At 45.0% G+C, this 14,403-nt stretch overlaps 2 protein-coding genes across 3 annotated transcripts; one reads left to right on the forward strand and one right to left on the reverse strand.

The window, feature by feature from the left end:
• The first annotated feature begins 2,793 nt into the window (after nucleotides 1-2,793).
• LOC117187728 (endoribonuclease Dicer-like) lies at nucleotides 2,794-9,310 on the forward strand. Of its 2 annotated transcripts, none has more exons than XM_033390511.1 (9): nucleotides 2,794-2,901; nucleotides 3,123-3,188; nucleotides 3,272-3,402; nucleotides 3,531-3,708; nucleotides 3,869-4,179; nucleotides 4,246-4,948; nucleotides 5,028-5,585; nucleotides 5,646-5,820; nucleotides 5,887-9,310. In XM_033390511.1, the coding sequence occupies exons 2-9, from the start codon at nucleotides 3,150-3,152 to the stop codon at nucleotides 8,970-8,972; spliced, it is 5,181 nt and encodes a 1,726-aa protein (XP_033246402.1). In that variant the 5' UTR covers nucleotides 2,794-2,901; nucleotides 3,123-3,149; the 3' UTR covers nucleotides 8,973-9,310. The 2 variants fall into 2 exon arrangements, with proteins under 2 accessions (XP_033246402.1, XP_033246403.1); XM_033390512.1 differs by lacking the exon at nucleotides 2,794-2,901 and adding an exon at nucleotides 2,965-2,983.
• Nucleotides 9,311-9,454: 144 nt separating this feature from the next.
• On the reverse strand, nucleotides 9,455-13,708 carry LOC117187730 (fibrinogen-like protein 1). The gene is made up of 4 exons (XM_033390515.1): nucleotides 13,616-13,708; nucleotides 10,923-11,407; nucleotides 10,364-10,814; nucleotides 9,455-10,293 (listed from the first exon to the last, which is right to left on the reverse strand). The coding sequence occupies exons 1-4, from the start codon at nucleotides 13,696-13,698 to the stop codon at nucleotides 10,116-10,118; spliced, it is 1,197 nt and encodes a 398-aa protein (XP_033246406.1). The 5' UTR covers nucleotides 13,699-13,708; the 3' UTR covers nucleotides 9,455-10,115.
• Nucleotides 13,709-14,403: the final 695 nt, after the last annotated feature.

Consider the following 14,403-nt stretch of genomic DNA (forward strand, 5'->3'; position numbering starts at 1 on the left):
ATCTACTATTTCAGCTACTTTCTCTCCCTCATGGTAGGATAAACGACGCGGAGTACAATGAAATGGTGTTGTTTCTGTTACACGAATCTGCATCTGATACTTTGGTGGTGCTTTAAAGTCAAATTCTTTGTGTAAATAGTATGTCTTAATAACTTCCCTACACTTTTCTGCAAGAGTGAGGCCAAATTCGAAACCTACGTTAATATGTTCCTCTTCATCAATCTCTACCGACGCACAAAAGTTACTGAATTCGTCGCCTTGATTCATATTCTCGATGGCCATTTTGTCATTCCTTGAGTTTTCTTGTGTCTGATTTTTAAATGGATTAGAACGTTTGATTAGCTCGCTTCTTTCTGATTGATTACCATCTAACTTATCATATAGTCTTATGTTAATATTATTTTTACGTTCGGTGAATAAAGACGCGCAGGTTAAACTAATAGCTTTTTGCTTTAACGAACTTAATGATGTGTGTTGCTTCGCATTGATATTTTTCTTATGAACTAATTTTACTTCAATAACTTTAAGGGCATCGCGTCCCAACAATACCGGCAAAGGCAGCATGTTATCATCTACGATGTTTAATAAATCGATATATTTCTTTGTGCAAAATTCAATATGGCACTTAAATTTTCCCCATATGGGAATTGGTTGTCCTCCTAGTCCATAGTATTTCCTAACTTCATTATAGGATTCAACTATAGCCGACTTCGGTATCAAAGACTTATGAATAAAACTTACAGGGCTACCTGTATCAAATAGACTAAAAATACTGACGCCTCTTTGTTCACCAAACGGAAGTCATAAAGTGATTAACTGGACAGCCGCTAAATCGTCGTTGTTTTTTTCTCCTGGTCGCTCCTCATCTTGAACTGCAGCTACCCTAGTGGCCATCTTTCGTTTCGGGCACTGCGAATATAGGTGGCTGGTACTCCAACAGTTAAAATATGCCCCATCCGGTCTCTTTGGCTGACTGCATTCCTTCATAACGTGCCCAAATTGCCGACAGTTGTAGCAACGCATTGCGCCACCACCTTGCTGCTGCCCAACTGCCATACTCACATTTAGTTTTCCCTTTGTCATACCTTCGCTACGAATTGCTACGACGCCAGGAGCTCTTCTGACCTTATCATAGGTGACCATCTTGTCACGCAACTCGTTGAGTGTGCTGCAATATAGCATGGATGCTGCCATGCCCGTCTTGTCCTGCAGTCCCTCTACAATGAATTTGACCACATCGCTCGTGGCCATGTCTGCTTGCGACGCTATGCTGCACATTGCGACGAAATATTGCAATGCGCTTTCATTATTTGCAATTTTCCGTGCCTCCAGTCGCTTTCCAATGTCCCACGCTGTCACTTTCTGCTCAAAGACGTTGAGCAATTCTGCTCGCATCAATTGCCAAGTCAAAGGCGCCACATGGTCGATGTACGCCTTCGCCGATCCGCCTAGCAGCCGCTTCGCTAATATCCAGCATTTGGACTCGGATACACCATGGAAATTCATAATGTCCTCAAAGTTACTTATACAACTGGTTACAGCCTGGTCGTCATCTCCAGAAAATGGACGCATCAACGCCTCAATGTGTGTCAAGTCGATGCAATCTCTCGGCGTTTCCAACTCCATAGCCTCTTTCTCCGTTTTCAATATGCTTAATTTTAGATCAGCTAAGCGCTTGCGAGAAACGTACAATTGTTCCAACTGCTGCAAACGGCGCGATTCTTCTTCGTATTCATCTGATCGCATGGTCAATTTCGAACAAGCGTTGTCTTGTCGCGGCATGAATGCTTCTCGAGCCTTCTGCACATTTTCACCATATTCTTCTGGCGCCGCTTTTACTGCGTGTTGTGCACTACGGTTGTCTCTATCTATCTCGCGCTCAACCGGGACTGCAAAAATGTCTGCCTGCATAGTCTCGTCTGCGCTTGGCGCCGTATTTCCTAGCTCATGCGTGTCTTCCATGATTTTTTTCACTGCTGTACGTAATTGGTGTATGTTGGCATCTTGATCAAAATATACGTTATGTCGCTACGCAATATGTCGCTAAGTTCACTTTTGGTTTTCGCTCTTATGTCTGCATTGTTCATCGCAGAGTTTTTTTTTTTTTTTTTTTTGGGCAAACCCCACACCTGATATGTAAACTTTTAATAGCACGGTTTTATTATATGTTCTTCTTTCTTGATCGGCGTATTCGAATGAATGTGTTGGCATATCGATACTTGTCGAGGACAAGTATCGATATATCGAGTACATTGGTATTTCTTATAATACTATCGATGAGTAAATCTTAAACTAATATTCATATCTTATAAACTAATATTCATATCTTACACATCAACGGCTTAAAACTATGTGAGCCGAACTAAGGGTTTTAGTTAGCCAGAATTATTCAACGGAATCTCTAAATTGAGCAATATGAACGACTAGCCTCTTTCGTTTTTTTGTTTTGACTTATTTCGCTAAAACCGTTTTTTGGTTGACCTATTTCACTAAAACCTTCTTTTAGACAAGATCCAATAAAAGCAAGTGTTTTAAATAAACTAGTCAATTCGCAAATAGATTCACTAATCGGATAAAATTATGTGGGCATGGCTAAATGTTCTATATAGCTAGTAATATTCCACGGAATATCATAAACGAGGAATATGTAAAATAGAACTTGAATTCTCCAGTATATTTACGGTATATTTTTCAAATGAGATGGTATATTTTGGTATATTTCTGAGGGTCGGACGGTGTATTTTAGCGATAAGCCCGCGGACAATACTGAGGGACAGAACTTTATTCTCTTTTTTTTTTTTTTGCAATTTATGTATTCAACTCTTGCTATTTATTATCTTAACTGATCAAATACTTGTTCAATACAATATATCGGTGGAACAAAGTTCAATTAAAACAAAGGTGAGGCGAGACATTTGCCGGTCAACCTGCGCGTCCATCGCGGTGTTTTCCGCACACAGAGAACGGTGACTGGAAAAAAAATGTAAATCCCCGTACTTCCAGCTAGTAGCTAGTCACATCCTGAGAAACCTGCTGTGTCATTATAGCCACGTCAGCAATCATCTTAGTTGTCGAGCTTGTGCCTGCATTCACTGAATTTTATTTTATTTCATCACTTTCAGCTAGCACCCGGAGCAAATAGGATCATCATGGCAGACAACGTGCATAATGGGGAATCCGAAATAAAGGTATAAATAAGATAAATTCCAGTGCATATACATAAGTTTGTACTTTTTGCTGAATTGTAAAAATGCATTCGCATTTGTTGCAGCCTCGCAGCTATCAGCTGCGTCTCGTGGATCATATTACGAAGAACAATGGGATAATCTACTTGCCGACCGGATCTGGCAAGACATACGTGGCCATCCTGGCCCTGAAGCGATTCTCCAAAGACATGGACAAGTAAGTCGCTTGCATTTTTTTTTCATACTGGAATTTTGCAAACACACTCATACATAAGCAAAAAAGCAAAGCATACATACATATTTTGCTGTTGAACTGAATTCTCGGATTTGTTTACACTCCTACAGATCAATCGAGGAGGGCGGAAAACGAGCTATATTTATGTGCAATACAGTCGAGCTAGCCCGCCAGCAGGCAATGGCCGTGAGGAAATTCTCAAATCTCAAAGTGGGGTTCTTTGTGGGGGAGCAGGGCGTCGACGACTGGTCGAAGATAAAATGGAGCCACGAAATAAGCGATAGCCAAGTTAGTGTCGAGCTCATGACGCCTCATCAAACCAATATGCATTTCTGATATTCGTTTATATAGAACGGATGCACTAGTATTTGTGCTTCCAAGTGCTTTACAAATTTGGCCCTGGCTTTTTTTTCTAATTGAATTTTCTTATATCTTGCAACGACAATAGGTTCTGGTGGGCACAGCCCAAGTCATGTTGAATATGGTCACCCAGAAGTACTTGGAGCTGAGCTCTGTGAGCATCGTGATTATAGACGAGTGCCACCATGGCACTGGCCACCATCCCTACCATGAGTTCATGCATCTGTTTTTACTCGCTGACCGGAACACGCCACTGCCGCGCGTTGTGGGACTGACGGGTGTACTCATTAAAGGCAACGAATTTAAGCTGGTCGCTCAAAAGCTCAGAGAGCTGGAGACGACATACAGAAGCAATATTATCACCGTGTCCGACACGGAAGAATTGAAAAACGTGATGCTGTGAGACCTTTTAAGCCCTTTCCATAGAAGAAATCACGCTATAGCAGTTCTATTTATTTTTTGCAGCTACTCTACCAAACCAAGGGAGTATTTAGTGACTTATCCAAACCAAGTGGGGAGCCTTCAGATCGGGCACGCCATACAACGATGCATAGAGCACTTCTACGTAATCCTAGACGATTTGGAGATTGGCAAACAGCCTACGCGCTATTCCAAGGGACTGTCGACCTTCCGCGATCCGCACAAGAAGGGATATATAAAGACTCTGCTCAACGACTTCCAGTACCAGCTGGAGCACTACGGCGTATATGCGGCATCCATGGCCATAGTATCGGTGATTCTAGAGATTGAAATCAAGCTGCATCAGTCGGAAACCCTTGCCCTGACCCACATATATAAGTTGGCCATCTGTCTGTGTAACCGGATCAATCACATGCTAAAGAAAAAGCTTCGCGATTTGGTCGACGATGATACGGAACGCGATGACGCAGTCCACACGGAGGAAACCATCATAAACTTTTCGACTCCCAAGGTGCAGAGATTTTTGCAATACGTGCAGAAAACGTTCTCGGGCAAGGATGCCAAGGATATTTGCTGCTTGGTCTTCGTTGAGCGCCGGTATACGAGCAAATGCATATACCAAGTGTTGAAGAAGTTCATTGCGGTTATTCCGGCGCTGCGCGATGTTCTCGTGCCGCAGTTTATGGTGGGCCGCAACTCAGTTTCAGCGGATTGTGAGAGCGTCCTGGAGCGCAAGTGGCAAAAGTCGGTACGTTATGCCTCGGGCCTCAGCACAGAACAGTATATTAACAGTATATTATTCTCCCCTGTCGCAATCCCCATCAAAGGCCATTCACCAATTTAGGGATGGCGAAGCCAACCTGATGGTCTGTTCGAGCGTTCTGGAGGAAGGCATCGATATAAAGGCCTGCAATTACGTGTTGATCCTGGATCCTATAAAGACATTCAACATGTACGTGCAGACGAAGGGGCGGGCTCGATCCAAGGAGGCCCACTTTGTGCTTTTTTCCTCAGATTTGGACCGCATGAAAATCAACCAACAAATCAATCAATATCGCCAAGCCCATACCGACATCGGAGAGTATTTAAAGGATCGCGTCCTGGATCGGGCCGAACCTTTGATGCAAGAGATAGCCGATCACTTCCACGAATTGATCCCACCATTTATAAACGAAAAAGGTGCCGTGCTGCTGCCTAGCAGTGCCCTGATGCTGCTCCACCGCTACTGCCAGAGCCTGCCCTCGGATGCATTCGGCTTTGTGGAGCCCTGGATCACACTAATCAGTTGGGACCAGAAGCAGAAACTCTTTGGCACACAGGCCGCAAACAAAGAAGTCGTCTCTATCGAACTTCCACTCAGCTCGTCCGTGCGGGATAAAATTTATGTAAGCCCAAAATGGACTACCCAGCGTCGACAGTCAGTAATCATGTTCGAATCATTCCAGAGCGATCCCATGCCTTCCGTTAAGGCGGCAAAAATATCGGCAGCCTTTAAGACCTGCATTAAACTGTACTCCACGGGGGAGCTCAACGAGCGTTTCCTACCCGTCACGCTTAAGGACCGGGTGACGGCGATAGCCGACTTTCACTTTGACCACTGGAAGAAATACAGCGACGATGGTGAGTCTTATTCAATCAAATACCCACTAATTCTGTTTAATCATTCTCCTCCTTGGGTGCTTTTAGTTATCGATACGGTAAACAAGCAGAAACTCAAGCCGGAGACACAAACTACCTTCAAGACCTCTTGTCCGACGGAGTTCTTCGATTGCCGGCCACGGGTGGGTGAAGTCTGTTATGCCTATGAGATCATTTTGGAGCCGCAGTTCGAGCGCAACGACTACACAGAGCACATCCACGACAACATGCTGTCGGGTAGGAACTTTGCGTTGCTGCTGAGGAAGCAGCTGCCACCTCTCTCGAAGATGCCGCTGTTCTGCAATCAGGGCCCATTGCATGTGCAGGTTAGGGAGCACCCGCGAGAGCTGGTTATTGCAAGTGCGGAGCAGCTGGAGCAACTGCATCAGTTCCATGGAATGCTGTTCCGCGATCTGTTGAAGATCTGGCGTCCCTGCTTTGTACTGGATCGTCGAGGCAAGGACAACTCCTACCTGATCGTGCCTCTAGCCGTGGGAGCAGAGCATCAGAATGTGGTGGACTGGCCGCTGGTCCATCAGTTCCAGCGTCTGCCCACCCCGAAGCCTGTCAGTGTGAAGCAGCGCAAGGAACAGCGAGCGCCGCGTCCAGAGGACTATGAGGGGAAAATTGTGACTCAGTGGTATGCCAACTTCGCGAGCAAGCGAATGCTCGTGCACAAGGTGCGCAGAGACCTGACTCCGAGCAGCCTGATGGGAAGCAACCACCAGAACACGAGCTATGCCAAGTTCACCACGTCTAAGTATGGCGATGACATCGGAGGAATTGTTCGCATGGACCAGTTCCTGATCGAGGTGCGCGAGCTTACGGAGCAACTGAACTTCTATGTCCAGCAGCGGGGCAAGACGTCGGCCCAGAGCAAGGCCAGGGCCAAGACCATCCTCATTCCGGAGCTCTGCTTTAATTTCGATTTCCCCGGCGACCTCTGGATAAAAGCAGTGTTTCTACCCAGCATCTTGAACCGGCTCCACTTCATGCTGCATGCTGAGGCATTACGACAACGCTTCAATACCTACCTGGGGCTGCAACATCTGCCTCAAAATGGAGTTGACTATAGGCCAAAGCTCTTGGAGATCGACTGGTCGTTGCGCCGCAATGTGGATACCCATGGCAATGCCATTCCCAATGATTATGATGAAGGCTCACGCTCCATTCTGGAGCCCCTACCCATCAAAGAACTTGAGATTGGGATGAAGACACTGCAGATACGCGACTTACAACATTCGTGGCAGCAGTACCTGGAACCCGTAGACCTACCCCGGAACATCATGTCCGCCTATACCGTGGAGTTGAACTATTACAACAATTTTATATCCGGCCAAGTGGCGTCTGTCGACAAAATGGAGCAGGACGACAGGGAGTTCTGGCTGGAGACGCAGTTCAAGATGCCTAAAGGGAACATCTATGAGACCAGGAGTCCAGCAATGCCCCCTGCCGCATGGACTGCCCTGCTCCCGCAGACCAGCTCAGCTCCCAAACCACAGTCGTTGAATGTGTTGCCGGTTCTGATGAAGAGCGTCTCCGATGATCACATCACTCCGGCCCACCAGGGTGAGTTCCTGGCGGCCATCACCACAGCGGGATCGTCCGATGTTTATGATATGGAGCGAGTGGAGCTGTTGGGTGACTCGTTTCTCAAGATGAGTGCCAGTCTTTACCTGGCCAGCAGGTATCCCGACTGGAACGAAGGCACGCTCACGAAGGTCAAGTCGAGGCTGGTGTCCAACAAGAACCTGATGTATTGCCTCAGGGAGACGGATATTCCCAGTCGTATTAGCTGCAGTCTGTTCGACCCCAGATTAACGTGGCTTCCGCCCAGCATTAATCTGCCCGAAGATGTCTTGGATGTGTGGACGGAGCAGCCGAGCTTTGCCAAACTGATTGGTCCCCAAAATCTCTTCAATCTGGCCCTTAGTGACGAGGAGATTCTGGCAGGTCGTTGCAACGAGGATACCTATCGTCGCTTTGTGCAAGATTGCAAGAGCAATCAGCAAGGCTATTATGACGGTGAAGACTTCTCCTCCGGCGCGAACTTCTTGTTTGGTGAGGTCACTGTTCAGAACAAGGTGGTGGCTGACACTCTGGAGGCCCTTCTGGGAGTCGTTGTGAGAAACTATGGATTGCAACATGGCTTCCGCATGCTGGAATACTTCGGCATTTGCAAGCCGGACGTTGATAAGCCATTGTCGCAGCTGCTCGATCTTCAGTTAAAGAGCACCAAGATGCGAGCCAACGCGAGCCCTGACGATATTGATGGCTTCCTGATCAACCACTCCTATTTAGAACAGAATCTGGGCTACAAATTCCGGGATCGGGGCTACCTCTTGCAGGCCCTGACGCATCCGTCGTTTCCCACCAATCGCTTGACCGGCTGCTACCAGGAGCTGGAGTTCATTGGCGATGCCATACTCGATTTTCTCATCTCTGCATACATTTTCGAAAACAATACCAAGCTGCGTCCGGGCGAGCTCACGGATCTGCGCTCGGCCTTGGTCAATAACACGACACTGGGATGCATCTGCGTGCGCCACAATCTGCACCTCTTCATTCTGGCAGAGAACGCGTTGCTATCTGAAACCATCAGCAAGTTTGTGAAATTCCAAGAGAGCCAGGGACACAGAGTCACAAATCATGTACGGTTTCTGCTCGAGGAGAGAGATGTGCAGCCCGTTATTCTGGACTTGGACGATGAAGTGGAGATGGCCATGGAAAATGAGTCGGAAGACGGTCCACGCATCGGTGCTTTCAACTTGGCGCAAAACGTAGATGTCCCCAAGGCTTTAGGCGATGTCCTGGAGGCCCTTATCGCGGCCGTCTACCTGGATTGCCGGGATCTGCAGACAACCTGGCAGATGATCTACCATTTGTTTGAGCCCGAGCTGAAGGAATTCTCCCAGAATATACCCATCAGCCCGATCCGTCAGCTCCAAGAGCACAAGCTGGCCAATCCCGTCTACGGTCCGCCCCTGGTAGACAAGGACGTTGTGATGATGTACTGCCAGTTCACCTGCATGGAGAAGACCATTCGGGTCATTGGTTTCGGCTCCAACAAGGACCAAGCCAAATTGGCTGCTGCCAAGAGCGCTCTTCAGAAATTGGCTAAGTGTGATGCATAATCCAAAGAACTTCATACCATTGACCGTGACCCACAAAGTCTAAGCCTGACATCCATTCTGAATACGTACAATTAATTTCCACGTCTGAATGTTCAAAATGGGTGTGATGCTTAGACTTTTATTGGTCACTGTATTATTTGTAAGCTTTTTATGAACAAAAAAGCATTTTTACCAATTAGTTTATCTTTTTAAAAATTATTTTAATATGTGCGATTTCATGTACCGCGTGTGCTCGTTTTAGCTAGATTTACAATGGGCTAGATGGGCGGGCTACATCGTCAACGACGTCAATGCCATTGTTTATATTTACAATAAAGTGCAGAGTGCTCTCTACATTCATTTGATCCGAGTGTCCATGCAACAGCGGTGGCTTCTGTTCAGGCCTCTGCAGATACATATATTAAGTGCCTTAGAAACTACAAATTAGAGTAAAGTAACATTGGAGGAAACAACAAATGTTTAAATGTTCCAAAGATCCTGAAGATTCTGTATGAAACTGGAATAAACTCAATTTAAATAAACATTGTTCTTCTCAGACCATAAATCCTCCGTCGCATCGATATTCATTTATATTTTATGCCTCGACTTTGGCTAATTTGTCAAGCCTTTATTTACTCCAATTGAGTTTCTCCACTCCCACAGCGGTCCCTCGGCAATAAAAGTGCAAGTGACAAATGGTGGGGGCAGTCCAGACCAGGCCCATAGAAGCACTTCAAGACCAGAGTCAGAGCTCAATTAGATTTCATTAAATTGTTGCAACAGCGAACGAAATGCGAGCACAAATGAAAATGAAAATGAAAATGAGAATTAATTGCACTAATCACTTGTGCGCGAATAAACAAATGTCTAGAGCAGCGAACTGCAGTGAACTGTAACGAAGTAATTATTGTACCCGGGAGAGGAGAGGGCGAAAAATCGAAAGCTAATCAACTGTCGAATGGTGGCGGGCGGCGGGCGGCGGGCGGCGGGTGTCGGAAGAGTAAATAACAAAGACGAATGGGGTTCGGCGTTTGGCGCTCGGCTTCGTATTGAGATTTATCTGGTTTCACAGTGCTCTTAAAGCCTCTAGAAACAAACATAATACGCATAAATTATTAAAAATAATGAGCATTTGTGTGTGTTGAGCTGATGGAGGGATTCATTTTAATGAATTTTTAGGGGTACAGTACGCTTGGTCCTCGGTAAATCGTTCAGCTCCATTTGGCTCTTTGGACGGATTAGCATCTGTACGGATCTCAGAGATCTGAAGCTATACCATTGCTCCCAGAAAATGCCCTGGACATTGTCCACCTCGGCCTTGAAGTACTTGCCATTCAAATTGCTATGGAAAGAGGATATTAACTGAATAATTCGTATGTGTTTGTGTGATACTCAGTGGACGGATGAATTACCTTCGCGAACAGAAGTCGTACCACCAGGCTCCGTGGTGATACTCGGCGCAATTCATATGCGTAAATTCATCGTTATCCCTATCGAAGGTTGAGAATTTCATCTTGTCATGGGTGCGTAACGCGTCGCTGGAATTTCCTTGATAATGGCCGAGCAATTTCAATTCGTAGCCTTCCTCCTCGCTGCCAATAACAAAGTCATCGTAGTGAGCATAGCTTGACTCTCCATTGAATCTCCTGAAGCTTATGTAGAGCTCATGAGGCTGGGAGCTGGTCAGGCGGTGCAGTTTTTCGAGGCCAATAAAGAACTCCCCGTTGAGCTTGCCAAACCCTTTCCTGTACTGATCCCAGTTGCGATAGAAGTTCACAGAGCCATCCAGTCGACGCTGAATAGCCATCCATCCAGGACCGGCGGTCGTGAGACCCTCACAGGACACCAGAAAGGGCAGGAACCCTGGCAGATGGATCAAATGAATCCCAGACGACATGCCGTAGGGCATACAAGTGGTGGTGGCTGCCTCCCAGTCTGCCAACAGGTCGTCCTTCTTCTCCCTGAACTTACCTTCAAAATATACGACTTTGGCTCTCAGATGATCGATCAATGCCGCACTGGAGGTGTTCTGTTTTCTTAAATCAGTCAACACGTGCTGTTTCCTCTTCAATCTGGTCTCGTAGACCTTGACCTTCTGCTCGAGTTCCTTGATTTGATCCGCCTTTTCCTTCAGTTTGGCTGTATATGTAGCATTTTGAGCATTACAAATCTCTGTGAGATTCTCAAATCTCTTCAGTAGATCGTCGTCAGTGTGTTCCTTGGTTTGAAGCTTGTTTATTTCATTTTCTCTGTCCTTGATGGTGGCTGCACTCTCTGCTATTTTACCCATATAAACGTCCAATAGATCATCCAGATCTCCTTTGCTAATGCGAATGGTTTTGTGCTGATCAATGTGGACTTCTGCCAACTTCTCGTGCAAGGCTGTGACATTGGCAATGGGCATGCTACTTGACGGTACTACTTCAGTTTTGTTCTTCAAGTCTATAATGGCAGCCTTGTGTAGCATATTGGATATTACCAAACCTTCACGGAAGGCTGAGCAGGTGATGGTTCGTCTCCCGTCCGGGCACGTGCTTGTTCCGGCTTCCGTCTCATCGGCAAGAAATGGGGGGGTTTTTTTATTTCCCAGAACGGACGGGACACAGCTCTACTTCAACAATCATAATACTGACACAGTAACGTTCATTAAAATTTCACGTGCAAGCGAAGTATCGACACAAATATGTACAAGAGCAAACACACACACGGACACATACACACATACAAGTCGTGCCACGGTGTTGTTGTGACCACTCATGCCCACCCTACCATGATCACCGCTCCCGGTTCATCCGGTGATCCCATAAAGAAGGCTCTTACAGCCTCCTATCCAACCCCATTACCCTCCTTTGCCCAGCATGGTCCCCGCATATAGAACTCTAGCCCCGATTCATGTTAAATCCTATATTTCATATTGAGCAATAGCACATGCATCGCACTAGTAAACTAATAAATGATTAACTCTTAATAATACACTATAGATTGAAATTTAACTTACAAATTGAAAGAAGGGAAGGGTACATATCTCCAGCTTTTATGTTAGGCAAATAGATAATAATAATAAATAAATATGCAAAAGGGAATGTAAAAACTGTGCGCCGCGATCGTTATGGCAGGTCAGTTATTCAAGTGCATTAGCGAAAGCAACCGCAAGTAGAAAGCATAAAAGAACGTCAGAGCGACCAGCCTCGCATCTTCCCTTTTGTGCCTTGTTCTTAAGAGGGCTGGTTCTTATGCGCGGCGTAAGCGCTTATGGTTGCCAGCAGGGCATAAGGGAGAGCGCACAGCCTCTCTTAAGCGACGAAGCCCCTGACTACGTGAGGTTTTTTTTTTTTCGGTCATGCAATAAATAGTTGCTCATAACAAACAAACTCCAATATTTTATCTTTATGTTTTGGGATCACTTACGGCCTTCCTTTGATTTTTTTTAATAAATGCGTTGAAACAGCGATGAAAGCGCTTCCATGGACTGCGGCAACGTTCCTAAAACGAAAGCTGGAGAAATACTTTTACAAAAAAAAACTCACGCTCTCCTCTGCCGTTTAACCGTTGTTCACTTTCGCCCTGTCACACATTCCACTTGCTATTTCTTCCGAACAGAATTTAAAAACACAACCAAAAGAAATTTACTAAGCTAATTACACTAATGACACTATAGCATAAAAATAGGAATCAGTGGTTACACTGATGGATATAAAAAAAAACGACAGTCGTTGCCGCCGGCTTCACATCTGGGCACTCCTCGGCACTTCGTATGGGGAAACGAAAATAGGTCGAGACCCAGATCTATATTTCGGGTAGAAATTGGCTGACCGTTTACATAGCTTTAATAATTTCCGCAGAATTGGACGGCCTCCAATATATCGCGGGTCCGTGACACATAAGTGGCTCGCGCCCGCAAAGCGACTGATGAGCCGATCTTTTACGCCTCCCGCTTTGTGCTGCTCGGCCTAGCGCTGGGAATTTTTGGTACGGAGCTGTAGTTGGGCGAGGAGCATAAGTCCCTTGCCGCGGGCGGAGGCCCTAATATCGGGGAAATTGTTGTTGCGAGCTTTCGTATTGGGGTTCAGACAGGTACCCAAACGATTGCCCGAAGTTTAAGCCGGTACTAACCGCCAATCTGAAAAATTAATTTCCTACAATAAAAAAAAAGCACTACCCTACGCCACGAGTGTATGTGGTGTATATTAGCGACGCTGAAATACATACCAATTGAGATTGGCACTTAACACACTTTTACTTTATAAGCGCACAATATTTCTTTCTTTTTGCTGTATTCAGCTGTTAAGATCTTTTCCCGGTTTTTATTCCTCTTTTTTTTTCTTTCTACTTGGACTGGACAAAAATAGCACGTCTGTCTTCGCCAACAGTTTTTCTTCCAAGAGACCGAGGCTAGATCTGCACAGTCTGAGACCCCCCAGTACAGCGTTAAACTTGAGAATCCTCCATTTTCGAATTGACGCCGTAATTATTTTACAAGTTTCAACTCAAAAAACAGAAAAAAACCGCTCTCCTTCGTTTACCTTTTAACTTGAATTGAGGCGGCAAAGTTGAGTAACATAGGGAGACCAATATCCCTTCTTGGTACTTTTCCAAATGTTCCCTTTTGTGGATCCCAGTATTTATACCTTTTTTTTATACGTTACTCTTTCAAACCACTTCACTTGGTTGGCTTAAGCTTGGGGGTGGCTTGAAAGGACCAAGGTACAGCCAAAAGAATTAGCAGTAAAACGAAATAGTTTTCCATTGTGAGTCGTATTCTCCGAACCGTGCACATTTCAATAAAAATTAAACTGAGATCGCAGACGAAATGCATTTTGAATGAATTAACTGTTCAAATCCGGAAGCTAATGCAAAGCTGTTTGCTGATAAGAATTATTGCACTTCCAAGCCGCACTTGAACTTGAAAGTGTACTTGTACAGCTGCGTTTGATTCGTTTGTTAACCATAGCTGGGCTTGAATTTAAATTTTATTTTAGATACAAATATTTAAATTATTTTAATACATTATTTAAATACATTTTTTTTCAAAACATTGGTGCTTTTTTCATTTACTTTCATACTTCACGCTCTACTGAAAGCAGGTTGGCAGTCCAGCAGCATTTCATTCGAGGTGCAGTTTTTCAGCAGTTGGCAGTTTTCCCGCTTATCGATAGCAACAGTGGAACATATGAAATACCCTTCCGGAATATTTAAACCTATTTCAAAAATATTTTGCAGCTCATCTTCTTTCTACAGAGAACAAGAATAATCATGCATGAATATGTCTAAAACATATCAATTTGAGAAAATTTCTTCATCAATTACGTTTTAAAAACATTTTGGAAAACAGGGTATACAAAGGGCTATACACGCATCATGTCTTTAAATACTAGCAACATTGATACTGTTTTTTTTTTTGTTGAACTATTTTGTTTAAGCCTTGTTTTAGCCAAAATACAATAAAAGCAAA

Source organism: Drosophila miranda, chromosome 3 (genome assembly GCF_003369915.1).
Source record: "Drosophila miranda strain MSH22 chromosome 3, D.miranda_PacBio2.1, whole genome shotgun sequence".
Taxonomy (NCBI): domain Eukaryota; kingdom Metazoa; phylum Arthropoda; class Insecta; order Diptera; family Drosophilidae; genus Drosophila; species Drosophila miranda.